Source organism: Sphaerodactylus townsendi, linkage group LG16 (assembly GCF_021028975.2).
Source record: "Sphaerodactylus townsendi isolate TG3544 linkage group LG16, MPM_Stown_v2.3, whole genome shotgun sequence".
Classification (NCBI taxonomy): domain Eukaryota; kingdom Metazoa; phylum Chordata; class Lepidosauria; order Squamata; family Sphaerodactylidae; genus Sphaerodactylus; species Sphaerodactylus townsendi.
In genome coordinates, this window is record NC_059440.1 from 15,414,892 (window position 1) to 15,432,371 (window position 17,480).

The 17,480-nt window shown below is 65.6% G+C and overlaps 1 protein-coding gene across 1 annotated transcript in view; it reads left to right on the forward strand.

Annotated features, from left to right (window-relative positions):
- The window catches only part of CUX1 (cut like homeobox 1), a 301,887-nt gene that overhangs the window by 183,248 nt on the left and 101,159 nt on the right, over positions 1 to 17,480 (forward strand). Inside the window, exons 5-8 of the mRNA XM_048518602.1 lie at positions 51 to 188; positions 2,770 to 2,893; positions 6,251 to 6,327; positions 8,021 to 8,089. Of these exons, the coding sequence (XP_048374559.1) occupies positions 51 to 188; positions 2,770 to 2,893; positions 6,251 to 6,327; positions 8,021 to 8,089 (408 nt within the window). The remainder of the gene's footprint in view (positions 1 to 50; positions 189 to 2,769; positions 2,894 to 6,250; positions 6,328 to 8,020; positions 8,090 to 17,480) is intronic.

Sequence of the window (17,480 nt, forward strand, 5' to 3'; positions counted from 1 at the left end):
CGGCCCAAAACTTGAGATGCAGCTGCATTGTCATCTTTGTGTCGTTTTAGATCCTGTTCCCTCTCTCGATCTGGGGCAGCAGCTCCAGCTGAAAGTCCAGCGCATGCACGATATTGAAACAGAGAACCAGAAACTTAGGGAAACCCTCGAGGAATACAACAAAGAATTTGCAGAAGTGAAAAACCAAGGTAAGGGCCCGCTCTGCTTCTCTTATGTGTGAACTGTCAACTCTGTTTTGGGAATATTTAAGGTAAACGGTGATGCTTCAGTGAAGGGGTAAAAAACCCAGAAAGGTGTATTGTTTATCAAGGACTGTTCTTGACATTAGGGTGTTGTGGGTTTTCCGGGCTGTATGGCCGTGTTCCAGGAGCATTTTCTCCTGTGACATTTCGCCTGCATCTGTGGCTGGCATCTTCAGAGGATCTGATGGTAGGAAAGCGAGATTGCTTTACTACCATCAGATCCTCTGAAGATGCCAGCCAAGGGTGAAGGGAGGCCTCCTCGAAGCTCTCACGCACACCTGCAGCTCTCCCTCCCCCAAATCAGGGGGTTCCATGGATGCCTCCCCAGCTAGATCAGTTCTTCTGGGAAAACACAGCAGTTCCAGGCTGGATTTATGCAGCCCCCCCCCCCCCCCCCGGCAATTGGGGCTTCGTGTCATATTAGAGCTGTCCTTCCTTTTTCCGCTCTCAGGGCTTGAGAGCTTCTTGCAGCAGGAGGGGAGCAGTGGGGGGGGGCTTGCTTGGACCAATTTAGGAGGGGCCAGGGCAAAACCCAAGGAGGCAAAGGGTGGGGAGACCCCCCCCCCCTCTTTTGCCACCTGAAAGAACAACCTTTGCAAATGGTAGACTTTGAGAGATGGTTTTGCATCGCTGGAGAAGTGGACAGGGTTGTGTCGGCAGTGCAAAAGCCCTCACCCGGTTTTTCATCTCCCTTTTTGAGAACGCGAAGAGGAAAAACAGAGCCGCCTTCTCCGCTCGTCCAATTTTAGCAGTGGTCAGTATGAAGGAGACAGGATACCTAGGATCACAGCCTTACTCAGGAGAAAGCCTCTCACCCACGCTCCCCTCCCCTGAAAATGCCTGGAATTCCACCCCCACCCCACCCCCAGTCCTTGGTTGGTACCCTGTGTTGCCACAAACTCCCATGATGCCCAAGCCCGCTCCTACACATGAATCTTGCTGGGTGGCCTTGGGCTAGTCCCAGTCCTCTCAGAACTCCTCTCAGCCCTGCCTACCCCACAAGGTGTCTGTTGTAAAGAGCAGAAGCCTGTAAGTTGCTTTGAGGCGCTTTAGGGTTGAGGAAAGCGGGCTCTAAATCCAAACTCTTCCTCTTCTTCTTCCATTGAATATCCACTTGGTGGCCATTACATGCGGGCATCCCGCCAGCCTTGACTAAATCAATGGGATTATTCCCCCACCCCCAGCAAAACAGACACCTTCATCAGCTGAATGAATCAGCATCGCATATTATTTTTCAGCGTAACATATTAAGGCTAGCCCGACGTTCTCTCTAATTCATGAACCCGCCTCGGCCGCTGCTTGCTCTCGGTGTGCTATTTGGAGCGCGCACATAGCAGCGCGCCACTTTCTCTCCAGATTAATACGTTGCCGTTACTTAAGCATCTCCAGCATTCTCTGTAGTTACAGTTTGTTTATCCCTAGGGCAGAGTGCAGATATTGGAGTAATGTAGGTTAGTTATTTCAGGTAATGGCTACACTGTTAAAGGTGGCCATTGTACATGGAAATGCCATTATCTGGAGAGGCGAGCGCTCGTCTTTCAAAACGCTGCAGGTTGGGGCGCGCGTGTCGGCCTTCTCAGCCGAGCACGTTTCCTGCGTCAGGAAACACAACTTGTCCGCTGTAAAACTTGATTACCCGTTACACAAGACCTGTGGTTGCCCGGAACGTATTCCGTTGTGGGCGTCGCAGAAAGAGCAAAATATGCTCTGGCCCCTGTCGGCTTCTCCACAGCAAAGGGTGGCCGGTGCTTTTTAACCCTTTGATCTCCACGGCTGATGTCCAGAGAGCAGAGAAGGTTGTTTTCATTTCGCACGATTCCTGTGTTAAAAGACTCTGACTTCGAAGAGTCCCCTCTCCAATGCAATCCAAATCAAACATTAATATAATGCAGTTCAGAGATTTAAGTGACTAACAGGACGTGATGAACTTTAGTCTGTGAGCCCCGGGCTCAACAGAGCGATTGAGAGCCAGTGTGTTGTCGTGGCTTAGAGTGTCAAACTGGTATCCAGGAGACCCGTGTTGGAATCCCAACACATACTGCGGAAGCTGCTTCTGGGTCATGAGCAATTAATGCACGTGGCACTATCTACCACGGTCTCCCTGAGCTCAGAAAGGGCCACGTAAAAGGTACGCACGTTGGGAGAACATTACTTTCCAAGCGGAGCCTAATTTAGAACTCGTGATCAAGGTGATAAGGTGTTTTGCCGTTGACTTTTTTTTTTTCCACCGTCAGGCGAGGGAGACCTTCGTTCTGTTTCCCGGCATACTCCATTGATCCTTCTCAACCTTAAACATTTAAAGTTCAATTTAACATTTAGGGAGTAAAAGGTCTCCAAAGGGACTCATTGCCATTGATTTTGTGTCAGGGTTGAAGAGCTAAAGTTTAAAGCAAGCTGCGCCTTCGGGGCGAGAGAAAGCCATGTACTCTGCGGCCACGTGGAGTTGTTTACTACTCATTTCCTCTCTTCCCCTTGGCTTCCTTCCTTCCTTCCTCCCTCTCTCTCTCTCTCTTTCTTTTTCCTGCAGAGGTGACAATAAAAACACTTAAAGAGAAAATCCGGGAATATGAGCAGACCCTGAAGAGCCAAGCCGAGAACATAGCTCTGGAAAAGGAACAGAAGTTGCAAAATGATTTTGCAGAGAAAGAAAGGTCAGTGGGTAGAGGGAGGCGCATGTGTGTGCCGGCGCGTACGCAGTCGCTTTGTGCAGGGACGGCAAAAATGGCCGTCGAGTGGTTCTTTGGCATCGGTTGTTGGTGGAGCGGCAATACATTGCTTCTCCCCCCTCGTCGTTTTTTTGACTCAGAGGCTAACAGGAAAGGGCTGCTCGATGGGGAAGCGCCTGCTTTGCGCGCGGAAGGTGGAGGTTCAGCCCTTGGCATTTCCCGTGAAAGCGTCTCAGGTAGCAGATGTTGGGGAAGACCTTTCTGTGCCAGAGACCTTAGGGAGCTGCTGTCAACTTGAGTAGAGGATACCAAGCTAGACAGAGGAGGCCCTATGTGGCAACATCGCACATTCAGGGAAGAAGAAGAAGAGTTTGGGTTTATATCCCCCCTTTCTCTCCTGCAGGAGACTCAAAGGGGCTGACAATCTCCTTGCCCTTCCCCCCTCACAACAAACACCCTGTGAGGTAGGTGGGGCTGAGAGAGCTCCAAAAATCTGTGACTAGCCCAAGGTCACCCAGCTGGCGTGTGTGGGAGTGCACAGGCTAATCTGAATTCCCCAGATAAGCCTCCACAACTCAGGCAGCAGAGCTGGGAAACAAACCCGGTTCCTCCAGATTAGATACACGAGCACTTAACCTCCTACGCCACTGCTGCTCCTATAAAGAGGCTCAAGGCAGCTTATGAACTCCCCCTCCCCCCTTCCTCTCCCAGCAATAGACACCTTTTGACATAGTTGGGGCTGAGAGAACTGTGGCTGGCCCAAGATCACCCAGCAGGCTTCATATGCATGGGAACCAGTGTGGATCTCGCAGTGTGAGCTTCCCCATCGCTGAATACGTACTCTTACACGCTAGGGCAGATGCATGCCATTTGTCCTCAAGACAACCACATGGAGAGATGGCCAGCGAAATGGAGTTGTGTTGTTCCCAAGAGCCTGCATGGCGTAGTGGTTAAGAGCAGGTGCACTCTAACGTGGAGAACCAGGTTAGATTCCCCGCTCTGCCACTTGAGCTGTGGAGGCTTATCTGGGGAACCAGATTAGCTTGTGCACTCCAACACATGCCAGCTGGGGGAGCTTGGGCTAGTCACAGTTCTTCAGAGCTCTCTCAGCCCCACTCACCTCACAGGGTGTTTGTTTGGACGGGGCGGAGAAGAAAAGAAAGGAGACTGTAAACCCCTTTGAGTCTCCTTCCAGGAGAGAAAGGGGGGATCTAAATCCAAACTCTTCTTCTTATCAAGGAAGCATCACCAGACGTCTTCTCGGTTTTTGGTCCTCACTGGGCACGTGCGGCACAGATCTCTTCTGTGCACAAAGCCTATAAATCAGTCCGCTGCGACTTGCTGACGTGGCACCGCCAGCTGCATGAAATGGTCAGGCTCTACAGAATCAGAAAGCTGATCTATTGGAACTGTCCTGTGCGTAAAAAGCACCCTGCTATAATGTATGTGATGTAGTCCCTTCCGCAGGCCCATACATCAAGCCCTTCTTGATAGCCCCTCTAGTTGACAAGTTAATCATTTGGCGTTCCCTTTTGAGCTCCCGTGACAGATCAATGGCCAAGCTGAAATTGCTTCACAATTACAGCCTCACATGACACTGGGTGCTGAAGAGCGTTTCCCAGATTTCATCCCACTGTTGAGGTCTTTGAACTGTGGGGGTAACAGAGATGGAATCTGGGACCTTCTGCACGCAAGGATGTATTTACCCATTGAGCGAGGGACCCTTTTGGCTAAGAGCAGAAAAGCCCAGCTGTAAATTCTGGCCGATAGACCAAGCTGCTGTGAATGGAATCATGCCACGGGTCTATCAAGGCCAGCGTTTTCTGTTCGGTGTGGCCGCTGCCCTCTGGGGTTTCAGGAATCAGAACTGCATTATTTTCTGATTTTGTAGTCTGAGTCTCAATGAGAAAAGTAGACTGTAGAAAAAGCGTGTGTGTGTGTGTGTGTGTGTGTGTGTGTGTGTGTGTGTGTGTGTGTGTGTGTGTGTGTGTGTGTGTGTGTGTGTGTGTATTCTGAATCCTTACACCCATTAAGAGCAACAATGGCGTAGTGGCTAAGAGCAGGTGCACTCTACTCTGGAGGAACCGGGTTTGATTCCCCGCTTTTTCCACTCGAGCTGTGGAGGCTTATCTGGGGAATTCAGATTAGCCTGTGCACTGCAAAACACACCGGCTGAGTAACCTTGTTCTAGTCACAGTTCTCTGAGCTCTCTCAGCCCCACCCACCTCACAGGGTGTTTGTTGTGGGGGGGGGGGGAGTGAAAGGAGATTGTAAGCCCCTTTGAGTCTCCTTACAAGAAAGAAATGGGCGATATAAATGCAACTCTTTTTCTTCTTCTTAACTGGAAATTCCAGGGATTCATCTTTGTGCCTTCCATATAAATAGCCCATATCCTAGAGAGCTACAGTCTTTCTAGTCCACAGGTGTCAAACTAGCCGCCCTCCAGATGTTATGGACTTAATCATGCTGACAGGGGATGATGGGAACTGTAGTCCATAACATCTGGAGGGCCGTGAGTTTGACAGTCTAGTCGCTACTGACTGTCAGCAGCAGTGGCGTAGGAGGTTAAGAGCTCGTGTATCTAATCTGGAGGAACCCGGTTTGATTCCCTGCTCTGCCGCCTGAGCTGTGGAGGCTTATCTGGGGAATTCAGATTAGCCTGTGCACTCCCACACACGCCAGCTGGGTGACCTTGGGCTAGTCACAGCTTCTCGGAGCTCTCTCAGCCCCACCCACCTCACAGGGTGTTTGTTGTGAGGGGGGAAGGGCAAGGAGATTGTCAGCCCCTTTGAGTCTCCTGCAGGAGAGAAAGGGGGGATATAAATCCCAACTCTTCTACTGCTAAGGAAGGAAGGAGACATTCTACATGCCAGTGGTGGATATTCCTTTTGCCGCAAGGACTCGGGGCTTGGAGTTTTTGTGGCTTCCTCAGTTCTTGGTTTGATACGCAGCATTCTGATATGAAGTGTCCCTGACACTGTTGTTGTGGGGTTCTGGGGCTACGTGGCCACGGTCTGGTCACTTTTGCTGCTGACGTTTCACCCATATCTTTGGCTGGCATCTTCGGAGGCATGTTGCAGCGAGAAGCGTTTCTCTCTGTGACACAGTCTGGAGGGATTCTGTGTTGGGATATGTATTTTGTCGACTTCGAAGGGGCGTGGAGGCACGTTTGCATGGGTGCCGTGTTTGCAATTGCGTTTGCCCTAATGTGTGTTGCTTTCCAGGTGACGCGTGGGTTTCTGCCCTAAGCATATAATATGGTGCTAGCTCATTTAAAAGCAGGATTTACAAAGTGCATTTAAATTGCCTCTTTGTCAGACTTGGGTCTCTTCCTTTTCCCAGAATGTTGCAAGAGACGCAGATATCAACAGCCTCAAAGCTGGAGGAGGCCGAACACAAAGTGCAAACTCTACAAACAGGTTTGCCATTTTCTCTTCCTGTGACTTGGGCAGCTTGGTCTTGGTGGGGATGGGGGGGAGGCAGGAGGGAGAGGTTTACACCCATTGTACCTTTGGCCTGTCATGGATGCTAGTGTAACAAAGTTAGGAGATATGGAGCGTGACACACATAATTTTGCCAACTATCTGTCTATCTATTGTCTATCTCCTTCCTTCCTTCCTTCCCTCCCTCCCTTGGAAATCTGGAAAGGCTTTTAAGAGTTGTTTTTTACCACACATAATTTTGCCAACTATCTGTCTATCTATTGTCTATCTCCTTCCTTCCTTCCTTCCTTCCTTCCTTCCTCCCTCCCTCCCTCCCTCCCTCCCTCCCTCCCTCCCTTGGAAATCTGGAAAAGCTTTTAAGAGTTGTTTTTTACCACACATAATTTTGCCAACTATCTGTCTATCTATTGTCTACCTCCTTCCCTTCCTTCCTTCCTTCCTTCCTTCCTTCCTTCCTTCCTTCCTTCCTTCCTTCCTTCCTTCCTTCCTTCCTTCCTTCCTTCCTTCCTTCCTTCCTTCCTTCCTTCCTTCCTTCCTTCCCTCCCTCCCCTCCTTCCCTCCTCCCTCCTCCCACTCCCTCCTGAAATCTGGAAGAGCTTTTAAGGTTGAACACACATAAATTTGTCCACTATCTGTCTATCTATTGTCTATCTCCTTCCTTCCTTCCTTCCTTCCTTCCTTCCTCCCTCCCTCCCTCCCTCCCTCCCTCCCTCCCTCCCTCCCTCCCTTGGAAATCTGGAAAAGCTTTTAAGAGTTGTTTTTTACCACACATAATTTTGCCAACTATCTGTCTATCTATTGTCTACCTCCTTCCCTTCCTTCCTTCCTTCCTTCCTTCCTTCCTTCCTTCCTTCCTTCCTTCCTTCCTTCCTTCCTTCCTTCCTTCCTTCCTTCCTTCCTTCCTTCCTTCCTTCCTTCCTTCCTTCCTTCCCTCCCTCCCTCCCTCCCTCCCTCCCTCCCTCCCTCCCTCCTTCGGAAATCTGGAAAGGCTTTTAAGAGTTGTTTTTTACCACACATAATTTTGCCAACTATCTGTCTATCTATTGTCTATCTCCTTCCTTCCTTCCTTCCTTCCTTCCTTCCTTCCTTCCTTCCTTCCTTCCTTCCTTCCTTCCTTCCTTCCTTCCTTCCTTCCTTCCTTCCTTCCTTCCTCCCTCCCTCCCTCCCTCCCTCCCTCCCTCCCTCCCTCCCATCCATCCTTCCTTCCTTCCTTCCTTCCTTCCTTCCTTCCTTCCCTTCTTCCTTCCTTCCTTCCTTCCTTCCTTCCTTCCTTCCTTCCCTCCCTTCCTTCCCCTCCTTCCCCCCCTCCCTCCCTCCCTCCCGCCCTTCCCTCCTTCCTCCTCCCTCCCTTCCTTCCTTCCTTCCTCCCCTCCTTCCTTCCTTCCTTCCTTCCTTCCTTCCTTCCTTCCTTCCTTCCTTCCTTCCTTCCTTCCTTCCTTCCTTCCTTCCTTCCTTCCTTCCTTCCTTCCTTCCTTCCTTCCTTCTTGGAAATTTGGAAAAGCTTTTAAGGGTTGTTTTTTACCAATGTGATTTTGTTTGGTGAGTGAGGTTTCACAAAAGATGACTTTTCAGACAGTTCATAATAAGGGCGCCTGCGCTTACTTCTTCCTGGCACGTTGTGCGACTCCTTGCACATCTGTAATGTCTCTTTGTGCTTCTGCCCCTCCAGCCTTGGAAAAGACACGGACGGAATTGTTTGACCTGAAGACAAAATACGACGAGGAAACCACCGCAAAGTAAGGCTGCTTGGCCCTCTGCTACTTTTGCTGTGCATTTGTTTCATCCAACCTCCCCTTGTTGGGGGAGGGAAGATCTGGCTGTAGGTGCAGTGGCCAATTTGGTCCTGATTCTGTATGATGTACCTCACATTGGTGTGGAACCACAGAAAGACTTCTGCTTGCATCGTTCTTCTGGCGGTACCTTTACACGGCACCTTGCATGCCTCTCAAGAGGGCCGTGCGTCGGCTGTTCCTTCTTATGTAAAATTGAAGTCCCAGGCAACCATAAGTCTTCACATGCATCCTCCCGGAAATGGGAACTACTTAACTATAGGATGGTGGCAGTTAAGCTAGGTACAGATTCATGGAAGAGGTTTTTAAAATTGCAGGGAGCAAGATTGCCATCCCATGTGGCTCCATCTTCATCTGATGTGGGACATAATCATTTTTACTGACCCTCGCAATGTGATCTTGATGCCCTGAAGTTAGCGATGGAGCTTTGGAGAGCAGAAGCTGCCCGTAAGGTTGTCAGGCATATGACAGGCAATCTTAGGGGTTCTTGGTGGGGGCGGGGGGAGGTATTGAGGCAAGGTGCGGAGTGACTCTGTAGGAATTTCCATTCTGGTAAAAACTATGGAGATTGGGCAAATGGCTGGAGCATTATAGCTTCAGTGCCCGGACATGACATCACCTCCTCTCTGATCTATTCCTCTACCTCAGTTTCTCCCACTGCAAGAGTGAGTGTGAGCCTGCAGGTAAAGCTAGCTGTTTTGCTCCCATAAAACGGCCCTCGTGCCAATACGAAGTGTGAACTTTGGATCCTGTTTTTTTCTGCCCATTCTGTCGATTCTGTGTTGCCTGCCCCATTGCACGTCTCTTCTTCAATTTTAGCCTCTTCTCCATGACTCCTTCACTGCCCATTAAGGGAACAGGTTTCTATGCAAATTGGTTGAACACAGTGGAGGTCTGATAGAGGCCATTACCCTGGGATTCTTCTTTATTTTCCTTACCATGTGATAACAGATCCCCTGTCTGCATTTCAGTTCTGTTTCCTTTCGTTTTTTGCTTCCTTTTGGCCTGAGGCAGCTAACAGCTTCGCAGTGGGGACATTACCTGAATGAGAGGGCTTTAGCTTGGTGATTACCTTGGGTCATTCAGGGGTCACAGTGTGTCTCTAGGGCAGTGATGGCGAACCTTTTCGAGACCGAGTGCCCAAATTGCAGCCCCAAACTCACTTATTTATTGCAAAGTGCCAACACGGCAATTTAATCTGAATACTGAGGTTTTAGTTTAGACAATACGGTTGGCTTTGAGGTGCCCGTTACTCAGGAGTAAGCTTGGTGAAGCAACCATGCCACACTTCGAATGGGTGAATCACGACCCTCAGAGGGTTTACTCAAAAGCAAGCCCCATTGCCAGCAACCAAGCTTACTCCCAGGTAAAGGATCATGCCCAGGACAGCCTAGATGTGTGTGTGTGGGGGTGATTTTCTGCCCCCCCACATGATGAACTCTGGGTGCGCGTGCCCACAGAGAGGGCTCTGAGTGCCACCTCTGGCACCCGTGCCATAGGTTCGCCATCACTGCTCTAGGGAGTTGCTCACTAGTCTTGGGATGAGTGGAGGAGGTGATCTTGCCAGAGTTTCATCCCTTTGAAAGTATATGGAGCCCGCAGACAAAGTATTTAGTCAAGGGTGGCTGGTTGTAAGCATGGAAGTACTACCATGATCAGAGGTGTATCGGTGGGGCGGAATGATGCCCGGGGGCAACACCTGCTCCAAGTGCCCCCCCCCCGGCAGCCCACTTGAGCCACTGGCTGCTGCTGCTCCTCCCTTCTCAACCTCCATCGGTGATGTCCCTGCCCTCGTCTTCAGCCTCTTGCAGGGCTGGACCGAGGGGCGCGTGGCGGACCCGCAGAAGGCTTCAGTCTGTGGGGGGCCATTTTGTGCCCCCAGGTGACCCGATAGGTGGTACCCAGGGGTAACCCATGACCCTCTGGCAGATACGCCCCTGACCATGAGCGGTGTCAGGACTTTGAGACTATGTTTCAGGAGAACAGCTCCTTAGAAGTGTTCCTCGGCAAGGAAACCTGTGCACTCCAACATACACCAGCTGGGTGACCTTGGGCTAGTCACAGTTCTGTGGAGCGCTCTCAGCCCCACCCACCTCACAGGGTGTTTGTTGTGGGGGGGGGGAGGGAAAGAAGATTGTAAGCCCCTGTGAGTCTCCTTACAGGAGAGAAAGGGGGGGTTATAAACCCAGCTCTAATTCTTCCTCATGTGGGGACCAAAATACAGTTTTACACTGAAGAGCAATTGTAGGTAATCATACAAAGTGGGAATTGCCCAGAAGAACTTGCCTTGATCCAGGTGGGTGTCAGTTTTCTGTCCAGCTCTATTTCTTCCTCTTCCCACCCCCCCCACCCCACCCCACCTTCAAGAAGATTACTTATCTCTGACTAAAAGGACTCTGCCCTATGAAATTTTTCAACACTGTGGAGGTGGAGGTGGAGGGTAGCAGTACAGTGGTGGTGAACTGATGGCACGGGTGCTAGAGGTGGCACTTAGAGCCCTCTCTGTGGGCACGCACAAACAGAGTCGCCCCCACCTCCCACACACACACACATCTAAGCTGGCCTGGGCCTCTGGGCTCAATTATTAGCATTAAACCTAAGACCTAGTTTTGGGGCAGCAGTGTAGGTAACCCTGTCAGGTGCTGTTAAACCCCACTGATTTTCATGTGAAGAACTAAAGCATGATTCTTTACCTGGGAGTAAGCTCAGTTGCTGGCAATGGGGCTTGCTTCTGAATAAACCCTCCTAGGGTCGTGATTCACCCGTTGGAAGAGCTGCACAATTGGTTCAAAGCAAAGCCACCGACTACCACCAAGCTTACTCCCGAGTAATGCACACCTCGGAGCCAACTGTTTTTTTCTAAACTAAAACCTCAGTATTCAGGTTAAATTGCCGTGTTGGCACTTTGTGATAAATAAGTGGGTTTTGGGTTGCAGTTTGGGCACTTGGTCTTGAAAAGGTTCGCCATCACTGGTATAGTGTTAGACAAGAGGGCTGTACTCCAACAATAAATCACTGTTTATAAATATATACACATTGTATTAATGAAAAATGAATTGTGTACCTATGTTACAAAACGATCTTGTACTTAATTTCGACACAAGTGCACAAAGAATGGCATCCCGTCATAAAAAGATACTTTGGGGGGGGGGGGGTGGGGGGGGGGGGGGGTGGGGGGGGGGGGGGGTGGGGGGGGGGGGGGGTGGGGGGGGGGGGGGGTGGGGGGGGGGGGGGGTGGGGGGGGGGGGGGGTGGGGGGGGGGGGGGGTGGGGGGGGGGGGGGGTGGGGGGGGGGGGGGGTGGGGGGGGGGGGGGGTGGGGGGGGGGGGGGGTGGGGGGGGGGGGGGGTGGGGGGGGGGGGGGGTGGGGGGGGGGGGGGGTGGGGGGGGGGGGGGGTGGGGGGGGGGGGGGGTGGGGGGGGGGGGGGGTGGGGGGGGGGGGGGGTGGGGGGGGGGGGGGGTGGGGGGGGGGGGGGGTGGGGGGGGGGGGGGGTGGGGGGGGGGGGGGGTGGGGGGGGGGGGGGGTGGGGGGGGGGGGGGGTGGGGGGGGGGGGGGGTGGGGGGGGGGGGGGGTGGGGGGGGGGGGGGGTGGGGGGGGGGGGGGGTGGGGGGGGGGGGGGGTGGGGGGGGGGGGGGGTGGGGGGGGGGGGGGGTGGGGGGGGGGGGGGGTGGGGGGGGGGGGGGGTGGGGGGGGGGGGGGGTGGGGGGGGGGGGGGGTGGGGGGGGGGGGGGGTGGGGGGGGGGGGGGGTGGGGGGGGGGGGGGGTGGGGGGGGGGGGGGGTGGGGGGGGGGGGGGGTGGGGGGGGGGGGGGGTGGGGGGGGGGGGGGGTGGGGGGGGGGGGGGGTGGGGGGGGGGGGGGGTGGGGGGGGGGGGGGGTGGGGGGGGGGGGGGGTGGGGGGGGGGGGGGGTGGGGGGGGGGGGGGGTGGGGGGGGGGGGGGGTGGGGGGGGGGGGGGGTGGGGGGGGGGGGGGGTGGGGGGGGGGGGGGGTGGGGGGGGGGGGGGGTGGGGGGGGGGGGGGGTGGGGGGGGGGGGGGGTGGGGGGGGGGGGGGGTGGGGGGGGGGGGGGGTGGGGGGGGGGGGGGGTGGGGGGGGGGGGGGGTGGGGGGGGGGGGGGGTGGGGGGGGGGGGGGGTGGGGGGGGGGGGGGGTGGGGGGGGGGGGGGGTGGGGGGGGGGGGGGGTGGGGGGGGGGGGGGGTGGGGGGGGGGGGGGGTGGGGGGGGGGGGGGGTGGGGGGGGGGGGGGGTGGGGGGGGGGGGGGGTGGGGGGGGGGGGGGGTGGGGGGGGGGGGGGGTGGGGGGGGGGGGGGGTGGGGGGGGGGGGGGGTGGGGGGGGGGGGGGGTGGGGGGGGGGGGGGGTGGGGGGGGGGGGGGGTGGGGGGGGGGGGGGGTGGGGGGGGGGGGGGGTGGGGGGGGGGGGGGGTGGGGGGGGGGGGGGGTGGGGGGGGGGGGGGGTGGGGGGGGGGGGGGGTGGGGGGGGGGGGGGGTGGGGGGGGGGGGGGGTGGGGGGGGGGGGGGGTGGGGGGGGGGGGGGGTGGGGGGGGGGGGGGGTGGGGGGGGGGGGGGGTGGGGGGGGGGGGGGGTGGGGGGGGGGGGGGGTGGGGGGGGGGGGGGGTGGGGGGGGGGGGGGGTGGGGGGGGGGGGGGGTGGGGGGGGGGGGGGGTGGGGGGGGGGGGGGGTGGGGGGGGGGGGGGGTGGGGGGGGGGGGGGGTGGGGGGGGGGGGGGGTGGGGGGGGGGGGGGGTGGGGGGGGGGGGGGGTGGGGGGGGGGGGGGGTGGGGGGGGGGGGGGGTGGGGGGGGGGGGGGGTGGGGGGGGGGGGGGGTGGGGGGGGGGGGGGGTGGGGGGGGGGGGGGGTGGGGGGGGGGGGGGGTGGGGGGGGGGGGGGGTGGGGGGGGGGGGGGGTGGGGGGGGGGGGGGGTGGGGGGGGGGGGGGGTGGGGGGGGGGGGGGGTGGGGGGGGGGGGGGGTGGGGGGGGGGGGGGGTGGGGGGGGGGGGGGGTGGGGGGGGGGGGGGGTGGGGGGGGGGGGGGGTGGGGGGGGGGGGGGGTGGGGGGGGGGGGGGGTGGGGGGGGGGGGGGGTGGGGGGGGGGGGGGGTGGGGGGGGGGGGGGGTGGGGGGGGGGGGGGGTGGGGGGGGGGGGGGGTGGGGGGGGGGGGGGGTGGGGGGGGGGGGGGGTGGGGGGGGGGGGGGGTGGGGGGGGGGGGGGGTGGGGGGGGGGGGGGGTGGGGGGGGGGGGGGGTGGGGGGGGGGGGGGGTGGGGGGGGGGGGGGGTGGGGGGGGGGGGGGGTGGGGGGGGGGGGGGGTGGGGGGGGGGGGGGGTGGGGGGGGGGGGGGGTGGGGGGGGGGGGGGGTGGGGGGGGGGGGGGGTGGGGGGGGGGGGGGGTGGGGGGGGGGGGGGGTGGGGGGGGGGGGGGGTGGGGGGGGGGGGGGGTGGGGGGGGGGGGGGGTGGGGGGGGGGGGGGGTGGGGGGGGGGGGGGGTGGGGGGGGGGGGGGGTGGGGGGGGGGGGGGGTGGGGGGGGGGGGGGGTGGGGGGGGGGGGGGGTGGGGGGGGGGGGGGGTGGGGGGGGGGGGGGGTGGGGGGGGGGGGGGGTGGGGGGGGGGGGGGGTGGGGGGGGGGGGGGGTGGGGGGGGGGGGGGGTGGGGGGGGGGGGGGGTGGGGGGGGGGGGGGGTGGGGGGGGGGGGGGGTGGGGGGGGGGGGGGGTGGGGGGGGGGGGGGGTGGGGGGGGGGGGGGGTGGGGGGGGGGGGGGGTGGGGGGGGGGGGGGGTGGGGGGGGGGGGGGGTGGGGGGGGGGGGGGGTGGGGGGGGGGGGGGGTGGGGGGGGGGGGGGGTGGGGGGGGGGGGGGGTGGGGGGGGGGGGGGGTGGGGGGGGGGGGGGGTGGGGGGGGGGGGGGGTGGGGGGGGGGGGGGGTGGGGGGGGGGGGGGGTGGGGGGGGGGGGGGGTGGGGGGGGGGGGGGGTGGGGGGGGGGGGGGGTGGGGGGGGGGGGGGGTGGGGGGGGGGGGGGGTGGGGGGGGGGGGGGGTGGGGGGGGGGGGGGGTGGGGGGGGGGGGGGGTGGGGGGGGGGGGGGGTGGGGGGGGGGGGGGGTGGGGGGGGGGGGGGGTGGGGGGGGGGGGGGGTGGGGGGGGGGGGGGGTGGGGGGGGGGGGGGGTGGGGGGGGGGGGGGGTGGGGGGGGGGGGGGGTGGGGGGGGGGGGGGGTGGGGGGGGGGGGGGGTGGGGGGGGGGGGGGGTGGGGGGGGGGGGGGGTGGGGGGGGGGGGGGGTGGGGGGGGGGGGGGGTGGGGGGGGGGGGGGGTGGGGGGGGGGGGGGGTGGGGGGGGGGGGGGGTGGGGGGGGGGGGGGGTGGGGGGGGGGGGGGGTGGGGGGGGGGGGGGGTGGGGGGGGGGGGGGGTGGGGGGGGGGGGGGGTGGGGGGGGGGGGGGGTGGGGGGGGGGGGGGGTGGGGGGGGGGGGGGGTGGGGGGGGGGGGGGGTGGGGGGGGGGGGGGGTGGGGGGGGGGGGGGGTGGGGGGGGGGGGGGGTGGGGGGGGGGGGGGGTGGGGGGGGGGGGGGGTGGGGGGGGGGGGGGGTGGGGGGGGGGGGGGGTGGGGGGGGGGGGGGGTGGGGGGGGGGGGGGGTGGGGGGGGGGGGGGGTGGGGGGGGGGGGGGGTGGGGGGGGGGGGGGGTGGGGGGGGGGGGGGGTGGGGGGGGGGGGGGGTGGGGGGGGGGGGGGGTGGGGGGGGGGGGGGGTGGGGGGGGGGGGGGGTGGGGGGGGGGGGGGGTGGGGGGGGGGGGGGGTGGGGGGGGGGGGGGGTGGGGGGGGGGGGGGGTGGGGGGGGGGGGGGGTGGGGGGGGGGGGGGGTGGGGGGGGGGGGGGGTGGGGGGGGGGGGGGGTGGGGGGGGGGGGGGGTGGGGGGGGGGGGGGGTGGGGGGGGGGGGGGGTGGGGGGGGGGGGGGGTGGGGGGGGGGGGGGGTGGGGGGGGGGGGGGGTGGGGGGGGGGGGGGGTGGGGGGGGGGGGGGGTGGGGGGGGGGGGGGGTGGGGGGGGGGGGGGGTGGGGGGGGGGGGGGGTGGGGGGGGGGGGGGGTGGGGGGGGGGGGGGGTGGGGGGGGGGGGGGGTGGGGGGGGGGGGGGGTGGGGGGGGGGGGGGGTGGGGGGGGGGGGGGGTGGGGGGGGGGGGGGGTGGGGGGGGGGGGGGGTGGGGGGGGGGGGGGGTGGGGGGGGGGGGGGGTGGGGGGGGGGGGGGGTGGGGGGGGGGGGGGGTGGGGGGGGGGGGGGGTGGGGGGGGGGGGGGGTGGGGGGGGGGGGGGGTGGGGGGGGGGGGGGGTGGGGGGGGGGGGGGGTGGGGGGGGGGGGGGGTGGGGGGGGGGGGGGGTGGGGGGGGGGGGGGGTGGGGGGGGGGGGGGGTGGGGGGGGGGGGGGGTGGGGGGGGGGGGGGGTGGGGGGGGGGGGGGGTGGGGGGGGGGGGGGGTGGGGGGGGGGGGGGGTGGGGGGGGGGGGGGGTGGGGGGGGGGGGGGGTGGGGGGGGGGGGGGGTGGGGGGGGGGGGGGGTGGGGGGGGGGGGGGGTGGGGGGGGGGGGGGGTGGGGGGGGGGGGGGGTGGGGGGGGGGGGGGGTGGGGGGGGGGGGGGGTGGGGGGGGGGGGGGGTGGGGGGGGGGGGGGGTGGGGGGGGGGGGGGGTGGGGGGGGGGGGGGGTGGGGGGGGGGGGGGGTGGGGGGGGGGGGGGGTGGGGGGGGGGGGGGGTGGGGGGGGGGGGGGGTGGGGGGGGGGGGGGGTGGGGGGGGGGGGGGGTGGGGGGGGGGGGGGGTGGGGGGGGGGGGGGGTGGGGGGGGGGGGGGGTGGGGGGGGGGGGGGGTGGGGGGGGGGGGGGGTGGGGGGGGGGGGGGGTGGGGGGGGGGGGGGGTGGGGGGGGGGGGGGGTGGGGGGGGGGGGGGGTGGGGGGGGGGGGGGGTGGGGGGGGGGGGGGGTGGGGGGGGGGGGGGGTGGGGGGGGGGGGGGGTGGGGGGGGGGGGGGGTGGGGGGGGGGGGGGGTGGGGGGGGGGGGGGGTGGGGGGGGGGGGGGGTGGGGGGGGGGGGGGGTGGGGGGGGGGGGGGGTGGGGGGGGGGGGGGGTGGGGGGGGGGGGGGGTGGGGGGGGGGGGGGGTGGGGGGGGGGGGGGGTGGGGGGGGGGGGGGGTGGGGGGGGGGGGGGGTGGGGGGGGGGGGGGGTGGGGGGGGGGGGGGGTGGGGGGGGGGGGGGGTGGGGGGGGGGGGGGGTGGGGGGGGGGGGGGGTGGGGGGGGGGGGGGGTGGGGGGGGGGGGGGGTGGGGGGGGGGGGGGGTGGGGGGGGGGGGGGGTGGGGGGGGGGGGGGGTGGGGGGGGGGGGGGGTGGGGGGGGGGGGGGGTGGGGGGGGGGGGGGGTGGGGGGGGGGGGGGGTGGGGGGGGGGGGGGGTGGGGGGGGGGGGGGGTGGGGGGGGGGGGGGGTGGGGGGGGGGGGGGGTGGGGGGGGGGGGGGGTGGGGGGGGGGGGGGGTGGGGGGGGGGGGGGGTGGGGGGGGGGGGGGGTGGGGGGGGGGGGGGGTGGGGGGGGGGGGGGGTGGGGGGGGGGGGGGGTGGGGGGGGGGGGGGGTGGGGGGGGGGGGGGGTGGGGGGGGGGGGGGGTGGGGGGGGGGGGGGGTGGGGGGGGGGGGGGGTGGGGGGGGGGGGGGGTGGGGGGGGGGGGGGGTGGGGGGGGGGGGGGGTGGGGGGGGGGGGGGGTGGGGGGGGGGGGGGGTGGGGGGGGGGGGGGGTGGGGGGGGGGGGGGGTGGGGGGGGGGGGGGGTGGGGGGGGGGGGGGGTGGGGGGGGGGGGGGGTGGGGGGGGGGGGGGGTGGGGGGGGGGGGGGGTGGGGGGGGGGGGGGGTGGGGGGGGGGGGGGGTGGGGGGGGGGGGGGGTGGGGGGGGGGGGGGGTGGGGGGGGGGGGGGGTGGGGGGGGGGGGGGGTGGGGGGGGGGGGGGGTGGGGGGGGGGGGGGGTGGGGGGGGGGGGGGGTGGGGGGGGGGGGGGGTGGGGGGGGGGGGGGGTGGGGGGGGGGGGGGGTGGGGGGGGGGGGGGGTGGGGGGGGGGGGGGGTGGGGGGGGGGGGGGGTGGGGGGGGGGGGGGGTGGGGGGGGGGGGGGGTGGGGGGGGGGGGGGGTGGGGGGGGGGGGGGGTGGGGGGGGGGGGGGGTGGGGGGGGGGGGGGGTGGGGGGGGGGGGGGGTGGGGGGGGGGGGGGGTGGGGGGGGGGGGGGGTGGGGGGGGGGGGGGGTGGGGGGGGGGGGGGGTGGGGGGGGGGGGGGGTGGGGGGGGGGGGGGGTGGGGGGGGGGGGGGGTGGGGGGGGGGGGGGGTGGGGGGGGGGGGGGGTGGGGGGG